The 12383-nt window shown below is 41.6% G+C and overlaps 1 protein-coding gene across 1 annotated transcript; it reads left to right on the top strand.

The window, feature by feature from the left end:
- The first annotated feature begins 1464 nt into the window (after positions 1-1464).
- Positions 1465-11522, top strand: LOC107094867 (RNA-binding protein Nova-1-like). Its single transcript, XM_015390740.1, has one exon. The coding sequence runs from the start codon at positions 1465-1467 to the stop codon at positions 2530-2532; it is 1068 nt and encodes a 355-aa protein (XP_015246226.1). The 3' UTR covers positions 2533-11522.
- The last annotated feature ends 861 nt before the right edge of the window (positions 11523-12383 follow it).

The raw sequence follows: 12383 nt of genomic DNA, 5'->3' as shown, positions 1-12383 counted from the left end.
ATTACCGGCACACGTCAGCCATGGCGTTCTGCTTCATTCAGACGTCAGAGCTGCACTTGTTTCTGTTCCACATTGAAATTAAAGGTGTTCTGCTTTGATCCACACTCAACAAGTGGTGCTGCATTATTCTCACATGGATTATCGCTATTACCAACTATGAAATATTATAATATTTGTTAATTTATTCATCTAAATCTTGGTAAGTGTTTTTGGGATGTAAAATGAAACCTTTACTAAAATGGAAAAAAAATAAAAATAATTAAGTTAAAACAGGTTTTGTTTTGATTTTGGGGTTCAGTGGTATTTAGTCAGACTAACTCTGCCTGAAAATGTTTCTAAAATATGTTAGATTGTGTGGAGATGATGTTCTATTTGGTTCTGAAGCCTGTGATGGTTTTTTAAAGCATTTTAATTTTCTCACAGTGAAAACTTTTGAATCAATGTTTTGTTAGTTTTTACATTGATGCTGTAAAACAATCCATAATCATCAGTTTTCTACCAAAGACCTGAAGGTTTTAACTCACTTTTTAAAGTGGCAGCCGGAGATTCACCACCACCAATCAAGCTGTCGCTTTTGGTAGATTTTTTACCACTTTAAAACATTTATTTAATTTATTTTTATTTAATATGTTATTTAGTTTCAAAAAAAGGTAGATCTTAACTTGCAGTTGTAGTCGCTCCTTCAGGCTTGCTGCCAATGCAAATGACACCATCTTCTCCATATATAGATTAATATCTTCACTGTGATGATGTCTAAATAATGCTCTTATTCTCCAGACTCACTGCTCTGAGTATTTCTGCAGCGTAAACCTCGTTCCTTAGCTGAACACAGTTTTACATCTGGACACCTGTCTGATGAGCTCTTGCCAAAAAAAATCCAACAACAAGTATTTACACGTAGAATTTGATTTACAGCACTACATTTGGCCGTGAAAATTGTGTGTTTGCATCTGTGTGTGCCCTGTTCCCTTTCTCTACCCTTTGAATGTGGAAGCTGTGTTTCCATGGCAACGCTGACCCCTGGGAGTCCATGTTATTTTTTTCCACCGAAGTAGCCTCTTTAGCATTCCTCTTTCTACTCTCTCTGTCTCATCCATCCTTCCCTCCCACTCTGTTTACCTCTTTCTACCTCTCCTCCTCTCTCTCTAATTTTCCACCAAAGCAATGAAGAAAAAACACCTTTGCGCAGTTTTTCATTTTCACAGTGTTTTCACATTATTTGCACTCTTTTAAAGAATGCTCCTTTCTTTTTTTACCTCTCGTATATGGCTGAAGATGTTTAATCCTCATTTGTGTGATGGTATTTCTTCTTTTCAAAAGCTGAAATATCACTTTACATTAGTGCAATACTGATGGAAAGCCACAAGGTGGAGACAATCACATTTTTTCAAACAGCCTGATCATGGCTAAAGCAGTGCTAGGCTAAACAGAGACCATATTGCTTCTATCCAATAGCTTCTGATAATGTTTTTTCTTTTTTCCTCCAAACCCCCCCACCCATCCCAACAGGCGAAGCTGATTGTCCCCAACAGTACAGCTGGGCTTATCATTGGTAAAGGCGGCGCTACAGTCAAGGCAGTAATGGAGCAGTCTGGAGCATGGGTCCAACTATCCCAGAAACCTGAGGGGATCAACCTGCAGGAGCGTGTGGTCACCATCAGTGGCGAGCCCGAGCAAAACCGTAAAGCTGTGGAGATCATCATCCAGAAGATTCAGGAAGATCCACAGAGCTCCTCCTGCCTGAACATCTCCTACTCAAACATCACAGGGCCAGTGGCCAACTCTAATCCCACTGGCTCTCCATACGCCAACTCCACCGAGGTAATGCCAGCAGCAGCGGCCGCTGCAGCAGCTACAGCCTCCTCTCTGCTTGGCCAGGCAGGCTTGGCAGGAGTTGGCGCCTTCCCAACCACCATGTCCAGCTTCTCAGGCAACGACTTGCTCGCCATCACCTCCGCTCTCAACACCTTGGCCAGTTACGGTTACAACACCAACTCTCTTGGCCTGGGGCTGAATCCCGCGGCCGCTTCAGGGGTTTTAGCTGCTGTAGCAGCTAATGCCAACCCGGCAGCAGCTGCTGCAGCCAATTTGTTAGCATCATATGCTAGCGATGCATCTACCAGTGCAGCTCATCCCGCCGCAAGTCTTGGAGGCCTCTCTCTGGGATCATTGGCTGCTGCTACGGGAGCCACTAATGGTTACTTGAGTGCAGCATCCCCACTTATGGCGTCGTCTCTTCTGGCGACGGAGAAGATGGCAGAAGGAGCAAAGGAAGTGGTTGAGATTGCCGTCCCAGAAAACCTTGTTGGAGCCATCTTGGGGAAAGGAGGGAAGACACTAGTGGAGTACCAGGAGCTGACCGGAGCCAGGATCCAGATCTCCAAGAAAGGCGAGTTCATCCCAGGAACCCGGAACAGGAAGGTGACCATCACGGGATCCCAGGCTGCCACACAGGCTGCACAGTACCTGATCAGCCAGCGAATCACCTACGAGCAGGGGGTACGCGCCACCAACCCACAGAAGGTGGGCTAAACCTGACAGCCGATGAGAAATGAGGAGGAAAAGAGGAAAAAAAGGAATGGGGGCTTGGGGGAGGAGAGTAAAAAAAAAGTGAAAGGGAGAATGGAAAAAGGAGAGGAGAGAACGAATATTGGAAGGAATCGTTTGCGCCGTTTTCTTCTGCGTGTTTTCAGTATTCTATATTAAAAAAAAAAAGTTTTTTGACTCAAAGCAAAAATGTGCTGAGAAGACGAGGAGGGAGGAGAGCGAGTTCTTACGCTGAAAAACCAAGAAAAAAATTTGTAAAATGTAAATAAGGTTTTATTACTTAACGTCTTGACCTTTTGGGAATTTTTATTGTTTTGTTTTATTGTTTTGTTTTGTTCAGTAAATTAAGCTGTCTGTTTGTGTATTGTGTGGACAGAGCTGAATGCCATTTAGACAGGCAGACTGCCTGAGAGGCTACAGAGTGCGGGGAGGGAGAGAGATTCAGGTATGGTGAGGTGGAGGGTTGGTGTTTACAGGGTACAACCCTCCTGAATCCCACCGGGATCCAAACCTTACCTATCCCTTTCCCTCCAGCCCACAAACTGTACCCTCAAACAGGTTTTTCGTTTTTGTTGGAGGAAATTTGCCCCCCGTCCAGCAGAACCCCACCCCCCACCCCCCTTGCTTCACCCTTCCCCTTTTTAACAGTTTGAAAAAGAACAAGATTGCAAACTTTAGCCAAGTGTGTAAGGAAAGAAATGTCCTCGCATCCGCCCACCTAACTCTGCATATATCTTCGCCTCCCTCATTGGGACAACGGCGAAGGAAAAAGAGGGTGAGGGCACTTCTTTATTTCACATGCACCCTACAACCTGCAGGTGTGTAAAGGCACACACCTTCCTCCAAATGTGGCGCTAGTGTTTCAGCACATCCTGCTGACAAGATGTAGTGCGACGCCTTAACCTGCCAACTCCGGCAAACACACAGGCTCGTCAGCATCTCTATAGTCTCCTATAGTAATAATACTAACGATTATATTGTCTTATTACGACAGGAATTATCACTATTGTCGCTATTTATTAATAATATCGCCCGGATAGAGCGCAGTCTTCTTTTTTAATCTGTGAATTCAGGTTGACATGAATGTAAATGAGACTATTGTTTTGGTTTAAATCTTTTGTTTTCATGTAAGTGGACTGAAGAGGAATAGTAATGTCAAATAGTGTAATATATGTCTTATTTATGTCTAGTAAGGGAGCAGCCCCTGGCAGTAAGATCCTTAGAGCGATATATCCAGTCAAAGAGCAGAACAGGGAATGCACACACTTACCAACACATGCACACACGCATGCACACGCTGAAAGGAAACAATACAATGCCGTATTTGGTGCTACAAAAGGGAATTCATCATATCTTTGGAGCCAGTAAGATTTCTAGTTTAGCAGGAACCACTCCCACCACAGACTGCAGTGCAGCTATAGTAACCCTAAATACCTGTTTATCCTGCTCAGCTACTCCTTCTCATGCTGCGAAATATCACTGCTGTATGTAGCTGTAGTGAAATGTTGCAGGCTACCCTCAGTGCAAAACTGCAACTAAAAACGAATGAAGATGAGCCGTTGATTTTAGACTCAGTCTCGGTTGAACTGCTGCTTTTCAGCCTGTGGTCTTCCAACCCCCCTTAGTTTAACCTCCAAACCACAGACTAGATCAAGATAGAGCACTTAAGATTAACAGCATACTACTGAGAAAACACAACCGTTGAGTAGAAAACGAAAAACACTGAAATGTTACGAGGGAGCGTCATTTGTCTGGGGTACACTGCTAAATCTGCCAGCCTTGCGTGCAGATTTGCTCTTCAAAGGCAGCATGCATATCAGTGAAAGAGATGAATAACCCCACCGATACTCGCCCTTATCAAGGAACCGTCCAACTGCCACAAGGTAAAGAGCAGATTCGAAATTTTCAACACACATCCAGGGAGCAGAGCTCCTTATCGTTTACTGCCCAATGTAGACCCACAAGGCTGCTGAAGATGCTGTTGTTTTATTGTGTTGAATATATTTTGTTTGTGTTGTTTTTTTTTTTTTTTTACAATCGGAGTACACTGAATTTTTTTTTGTCTTAATGCACTGTGAAGCTAGAGAGCAGTTTCCCCGACCTACGAGGTCAGGGATGTGTGCTGCAGATGGCATCATGACTGGCAGGGAAAAAAACAAACAAAAATCCACATATATCAAATATATGTAGAATGCATATGAAGAACTTGATGACAAAGCATGTCGTATCTGAATTCTGAAGGCGTAGGAAGAGACTAGGTCGATGAAGAAGATCAATCAGTTGAGGTTTAGGTCAGCTCCTTTCTCCTTGAGATCAGAGGGCAGGGTGTTGGGGAAGAGTTGGGTTTCCAGCAGCAGGTTAAGAAGACTGGATCAAATTTAATTTTTTTTTAAATGCAGCTCAGTGTTATACATCCAATAGGCTAATCCCTGGAAGAATAAAAGGTCTGAACAAGAGTTCAGACAGAATGTAAAATGCTAATACTGAGGAGGGGGGTGTTTGATTTTTCTTTTACCCAAACAACGAGGTCAGGGAAATTAAACTTCATTTTTTTAGATAAAAAAAAAAAAGAAAAGCAACAATTGGATCCCGAATCAGACATATTGCTATCGAAGGTCATTCTCTGTTGGAGCGCCAGTGAGGGTTTAATCTCCACAACTTGGTAAGGAGGCTTCTTTACTCCCATCTAACACCATCCACTCTCCTCACCCCTCCCACTCGTCCTCAGTTTTCCAGTGCACTCCCATTCTTACACCCCCTTCTCCTCCTAACACATCGCTCCATGGGTGACTATGTCTGGTGTTTTCGATCGATGCATGTCTGCTGCTTGCCCCAGCAAATGCCTCAGATTGAGTCTGTCCTCCTGTGGGCTGCAGAGGACCACCTCTAAGGAGGAAGTGAGAGCTGGCAGGACGCAGTGCAAGAAAACTGTCCACTTTAAATCAACGCATTTTTCTTTGTGACTCTCAAGACAAGTATTGTTAAGTTGGATTCCCATATTGCTAAAACACATATCAAGAGGTAGTATTTGAAGTTTGTCAGGGGTTTGACTGGATTTTGATGGTAAATAGTATTGTAAAAAAGCGCGTAGGTGGAATGTGCGCTCCCATTCTACATCGAACATATACTGTGCTTCATTTGTCAAGCTAAGATAGCTTGTGGAACTTGTTTATTCCGCCGTAGAATCAAGTCACTTTAAGGCATATTTCTAATTTTTAAAAGTCCAAGGCAGATAAATAAAAAAAAAACATCTGTAAAACTTAAAGGTGAAATATGCAGAAAGCATGCATGCAGCACGGTATAGTATTGTTCAAGAAGGGAAGTGCTTTAACAGTATATAGACCTAAGAAGGCATCGATTAATGTGAGAAGGAGTTATATTTCATATCATTGATCAAACTTTAAAATATTCTTTTAGCTATCTCAACATTAGGAGACTAAAATGAAAATGTGACAAGTACTGGAAGCAATACTCGTTTCGGCATATCGTGTTGTCCCGTCCTCTGTCTGCCGTGTAGGAGCTTTTAGGTTTAGATGTTGGATAGGTTTACTGATGTACATCTCTTTTTTTTTTTATTCGTGGAAATGCTGCTATTTAATAATAACTGATGTACTAAGACGACAAGTTTAAAACATATCGGAACCTGTCCTTTAGCTGGAGCAGCTAGTTTTAGGGGGCAGTGTTAAATACCGCTCTGGTAGATGCTGACAATAAGTTAATTTTGTGCCAAAATATGTCTTGAAGGAGCTAAAACTCTTAACATGTTAAGTCAAAACACTCATTAGCTAAGAAGAGACCTCCTTTTATATTAAGAAAATGTGAAAAGTGCCAAATGAACCATATTTATAGTAAGGGTGAGGTTCCCGTAGACGTTTTTAAGAAATAGACGTAAAGACGAAGCACCTCAATATATCTTTGCGTTAAAGTCCTATTTTGTCCTTCCTGCTCAAGAAGGGGCCGCCATGTCAGTGTTAGCCGATCCTCTGGGAAATGCACTCCCAGAATGCAACAGCACTACAACTCTGGGGCTCGACTGATCAATATAGCGATAGGTTAGCATCATCATGCTAAAGAAAAATGTGACTAAGATAGCATTCTTAAATACAACCTTTTATAGTTACATCAAAAAATAAAATGTATTTTGTGGAAATAGATGTTATCTTTTTTGCACGTCTATATTGCATGATATCAAAGTGAAGCGTGAACAAAAAAAAGGTAAAAAAAAATCTAACAAAAACAAATTAATAAAAAAATAGGCAGTGTGTGTTGTTGATTTTCTGAAACAAATCTCTGCATGTCGATAAGGGTAGAGCATTTTGATATTGTTTCACATGCGTTCAAACTGTTGTTATTCCATGCAGTTGCGTTAAACCTGCCAAATGTCTGTGCTACAGGTTTGATTTTGTCGTTACAAAAGAAAAGCCTTTTTTTTTTTTTGTTTAAATTGACTAAACCTTTGCAGGAGGGATATGAACAAAGCTCTTAAACTATTTTTTTTTCGTTTGCGAGCTCGGAATAAAACATTTTTTAAGTGCACATAAACAAATCTATATATTTCTTAGGATTTAGTGTAAAATCTAGACGGAGATTGTTCACGAATGTTCTCTTCATTTCATTAACTTCACTTTCTTTGACAACTCGTGCTGCAGGAGCTTTTCATGTTTTTCTCTGTGGGTTTTTTTATTCTAACATTACTAACCTGTAGATGCACTCTGTCGTGTGTTTTTTTATACCCCCTCGCTTGATCTCTGGCTTGTCTTGGCATTGATGCATTTGGTTGATCTGGAGCATCTGAACCAACCAGTTAAACCAGTTCAGAAATAATCCAGGTACGCCGAGGTAGAAGGAGATAAAAACCTCCTTTTTGCCACCTGTTTAGGTCTTCCTCTGGTGAAGAACTCAGGAGGGTTTGTGTTTTTACTTGGGATGCACTGATCCGGTCAACGGATCCTAATGATTTTCATATGATCCCCCTTTCAAAGGTTATGGCAGAGATGATTTAGGTTTGATTGGATGCCACAAAACAGAAACCTGGCATTTGCTTCCATAAAAGGCTTGGATTTAGTTGTGGGACAATGTCACATTTTAACAGCATAATCACTAGAATTACTATCCCAATACAGTATTTATTGGCAGTTATTTTAATACCTACACATAAGTTAGAATTTTTTTAAATATCCTCCATTTGTTTCACTTCACCTGTATTTAATTTAGTTAACTAATCCAACATACTTTTGGGTTAACCAGGCTGCCGAGATTTGTGGTCTGGTGTATTTCTAGTTTCCAAACCATTATTGTCTTATTATTGCTGCTAATTTTTTAATTCAGAAGTATATATATTTCATTGACTGAGTTAAGAAAAAAACTTTATTTGAAAAATCTGACTGGCAGTGTGCAGCAGTAGAAAATCAGGGGAAAACTCCAAGCATTCTGTGATCTCACCAGAAGAACTTTAAAGTGTGATAACAGTATGGTGGGAAATTGATTCAAAGTTTTCTATCTAAGGAAAACCAGTTGATTGCATCAACTCATTGTCTCGGATGCAATCCCTCACACTAAGAATGCTTGTAGCGACAATGGAGAGGAAAAACTCAGGAAGAAACCTCCAGCAGAACCAGGTTTTAATTTTGAGCGGTCATCTGCCGAGGTCAACTGGGGTTCAGTCTACTAAACTAAGCTTATATGAATTAATTTGTGTCATTTTAGTCTTTAAAGGAAATCAGTAGCTGCCATTAAAAGCCGGATCAGTGCATCTCTAGTTTACGTTAAATACTAAATCTAAGTTATGTCCCCCCAAAATAAACCGTTTTGGGAAGTTTCAATCTATGTTGAATCCCAACGCCTCTATTAGCTTTTTTGACTTAAGCCTGAATGTTTTAGGTATTTCATTTTCACTACCAACCCTCTCTGTCATTTTTGTCAATTTAGACAGTTTTGTAATTGGGTCGGAACTGGATCTTGGCCCTAACTCCCTTGGAACAATGTTCCCATTTCTTGCTCTGAGTTATATGTTTGCACTAAACTCTCTGCTGACACTGTGCATGGCAGGCCAAGCTGAGGTGGGGGTCAGAGTGTAAGACTACTGTAGATTTTTAGCATTGATGTAGGTGTTTTGTGTGTTTAGATGTGCATGCTCCTTCTGTCCCTCTCTCTGGGTTTGTCCGCTATAGATCAGCTCTGTGCTCATGGTGTCTTTGTTGATAGCCAATAAGTCATTATTTTCCCCATGGTTTTAATTTGACTGTGATGTGTAGATAAATGCTAATTTAACCGCTAACCTTGTTGAAAGGGGAGCTCATTGCTTCTTCTATTTCTATGCCCCCCCGCCCCAACTCCACCTACCTCTAGGAACCTGCTCTCACTCACACTTATCACCCTGACCCCCTTCAAACAACATCCAGTGTTTTAAAAGACTTCCCTTCCTTTTCCCCCTTCCTCTTCTCCCAAAACTTGTTCCCCATTGAAACACCAGCGACTGTAGACTGCATTTGTCATATCACTGTTCTTCTGTTTCTTCTTCTCGCTCTTTTAATTTACTTACTTCCCTGGTTTTGATTTGTATTGTATGCTCTAACCCGAACCTGTTTTAACAAAATGCCATTTCTGTGTGTAGCCTGTTTACCCGTTTTCCACACACACACACAAAGTACACACTCCATGCCCTTGTTTTGTGCACTTTCACTGCCCACTCTTCCTCCTCCTCCTCCTCGCCCAAACATACACTCACTGCACACACTTTCCTCCTCCGCCTCCCACGAGTCTCTTCTCTCGAGTGCCAAAATAGAACAGAGAGGAAAACAAAAATGACAACAGCGACTTCTACTACCATTCCAAGCGTTTCTTTGAGTTGTTCTTGTGTCTTGGACATCCATCCTGGAAGCACCCATGAAGCCAGCATGCTCCGCCTTCATAACATGATGTCGCTCATGACGTCTCAACTGAACAGCACCTTGCCCCCCTACCACCACCACCTTCTCCTCCTCCTTCTCACCACCCCCCCTCACAGAGCTAAACCCGACAAGGATTAACCCCTCTGCAGGTTGGCTACCTACCTACTGTCCTGCCTCTCAACCTAAAAAAAAAAAAACAAAAAAAAAAACAGCCCTACCGCTCATGCCAGCTGCTTTCCTAATTCTGTCATTTCTTCAGCCTGTTGGACTCCATTGATTGTGTGCCATGGTGTTGGGGGCACCTTTCACTCTCCTCACCTCCCTCCTCTCTCTGTATCTCCCCCCCGTCCCCACCTCTTTTCTCTTACTTTTTCTGTAATCCCCCCCCCCTCCTCTCGCTCTCGCTCCATTTGATTTTTCTCAATGGGAAAGATTCAAAAACTCCATTTTCTAATGATGATTTTTTTGTTTCTGTTTGTCGTTTAACATCCAAACCACGCACGCCGACACATGCACCGCCCTCCGTGCAGCGGTGTGTGTGGGGAGTGTTTACGCACCGTCAGCTGCGCAGCCATCCTCTGTCTTCTCGAACTTTTTGAACTTTCACCCCCTCATGAACTTTATTGACCTTCCTCCTCCTCCTCCCCCACTTCTGTGTTCATCCAACTGTTTGGACGATAACTCTCCATTCCATCCCCAAAACCTCTCTTGAGACTGTGCAATGCTAGCTGATGTGATTGGATTTTTTTCTTTTTTGTTTGTTTGTTTGTTGCTCATCATTGGGGACATTTCTCTGAGATACAAGTCTAAAAAAAAATAAAATAAATAAAAGAAGAAAAAAAAATACATGAAAGTAAGAAAAAGATCCCAAAAAAGGAAACGCAGACAAACAAAAAAAAGATAAAAACACTAAGCAACTGTTTCACCACGATTTCATTTTTTTCTCTCTCATTGTAAATATTTTTGTCAGAGTTTTGCCAATCTGTAAAGAGAGAAGTGTTAAGCAGAAAGGGGCCGGCAGCATAAAGAGAGAAACTCGTGGAGGCGATCATCCCACTCCTGAATCCCATAGTTAGGGTCTGCCTGTATAATCAGCTCTGGTAGTTCTACTGTGTTGCCCTGTGCTGTTGTTATTAGTGTTGATTTACCTCCTGTGATCACTGTTAGCTTTCCTGTTGGCTTGCAAACTCTCTAGAAAACTGTGCTCATCAGATAGCAATTACTAACAACGAGAACTAGTCCAAGCCATTCTCGATGTAGGCTTGTTCATGTGCATTTGTTGATGTTTTTTCTAACAGTTAGTTGTAGTGGCATTATCAAGCCGTAGTTGTAGTGTTAGAGACATATCATCATGGAATCATTTAAAATGACTCAGCTCCTCTGTTTTGGAGAGAAAAAAAATAATAAATCCCAGGAACTAAATATAATTTTTTAGAAACAGAAAGAAGTTCCTCCTGGGGTTTAAAAGGAGGAGGCTGAGCTGCTGACGCTCTCTGCAATACAGTCGTGGTTTACATCCAGAGATTCTCTGCAGGTGCCCTTCAACCACCCGGACGCCTGCAGAACCAAACTTGGATCATATCTCCATGTTTTCCGCCTCTACATCGAGACATTTTCGAAAAGCAGTAAATTGAGTGAGATTCAACTGCACCATTTCATTGCATTGCTCTCAGCTCCACTCTTGATTTATGCTGCCTGCCCCATCGCCCTGAGAACACCACATGAGCTATTTATTTCTCAGACTATTATTGATATACTATTAATAAATAACTTCGCAACAAGAAAAGGGAATGACTGGAAAAAAGGTGAATTAATACTATTGTTTTGTTTTCATTTTTAGTATCTTAGTGGTTGCTTTTAACAACATTCATTAACTGACTTAAAGATTATTGAATATTTAATGTAATTGTAGCATTGTGTTTGTAAAGCAAAAAAAAAACAAAAAACTAGTGAGTTGTGTTTCTTGACTTGTGGATTACCAGTGAAGTGGGCAATCTAGTGCTAATATATATATGAGGTCTTTTTTTAAGGATTCTTATTTTGCGACAGCAACAGCAGTCATTATAAATGTTCATTTTAGCATCACCTGTCTTCCGTTGTCTTATTCTTCACCTTCCACCACACTCTGCATCATCACAGTAACACATCGCAAGTCCGGGGTGGGACCGAATGCAAGGTCGGGAGAGAGATGCGTGTTGTCTCTGGAATGAATCTGCAAACGAATGCTCTGCTAACTTGCCTTTGAATGCATGTCTGTCATGGGTTGTATGTGTGTGTGTGATTTCTGTGAGGGTGGGGTTCGGGGTGGGTGTTTCTGTCCAGTGTCCACCAAAAGCTAAAACCTGTCAGGCTTCCATGCTCCCTGATGGAACCTCCTGACGTTATAGCTGCAAACCCTCATCATGTGATCTGACTCAACTCGACTGTCCATAACCCCTTCAGTCACCTGACCAACCAAATCAACCAATCACTGTCCACCACTACCGCCTACCCCTGCGCCATCCTTTGCTGCACACCACGTCAGCCCCATGTGATGTTCTCCATCGATAACATACTACTGTCACAATCTACTGTTACATGCCGACAGATCTGGGGATAAAAGCTTACATAGAGTGTTTTCCCAAGGGTTTAAAACCAAACAAAGCCTGGCCTAATTCAAGACAAAGTGCACCTCAAGTTTGATTCCCCAAAGGTTTAACTTAATGATGTTTTTAGCAGTTTTAACATGCCTGTCCTTTGGATTTCTGACTCCAACACCATGGAGGTGAATAAATTTTACTCTGTGGTGGTGCTTACAGCACTTACACTTAAAATAGGAACCTTCCAGTAAAGGAGAACATGTCTTTGTTGCTCAGGGCGAATTGAGAACAATTTTACTGGGACTGTTTTTTCTGACGAAAGCAGATGTAGTTGTTGTGCAACAAAAATGTAATTTGTATATTCAGC

This window comes from Cyprinodon variegatus, unplaced genomic scaffold, assembly GCF_000732505.1.
Source record: "Cyprinodon variegatus isolate N-32 unplaced genomic scaffold, C_variegatus-1.0 Scaffold510, whole genome shotgun sequence".
NCBI lineage: Eukaryota > Metazoa > Chordata > Actinopteri > Cyprinodontiformes > Cyprinodontidae > Cyprinodon > Cyprinodon variegatus.
This window is presented reverse-complemented; position numbering and strand designations above follow the sequence as displayed.

Excerpts from the sequence above, each read along its gene's own strand:
- LOC107094867 (XM_015390740.1), top strand. The coding sequence starts at position 1,465 with ATGTTTTTTCTTTTTTCCTCCAAACCCCCCCACCCATCCCAACAGGCG.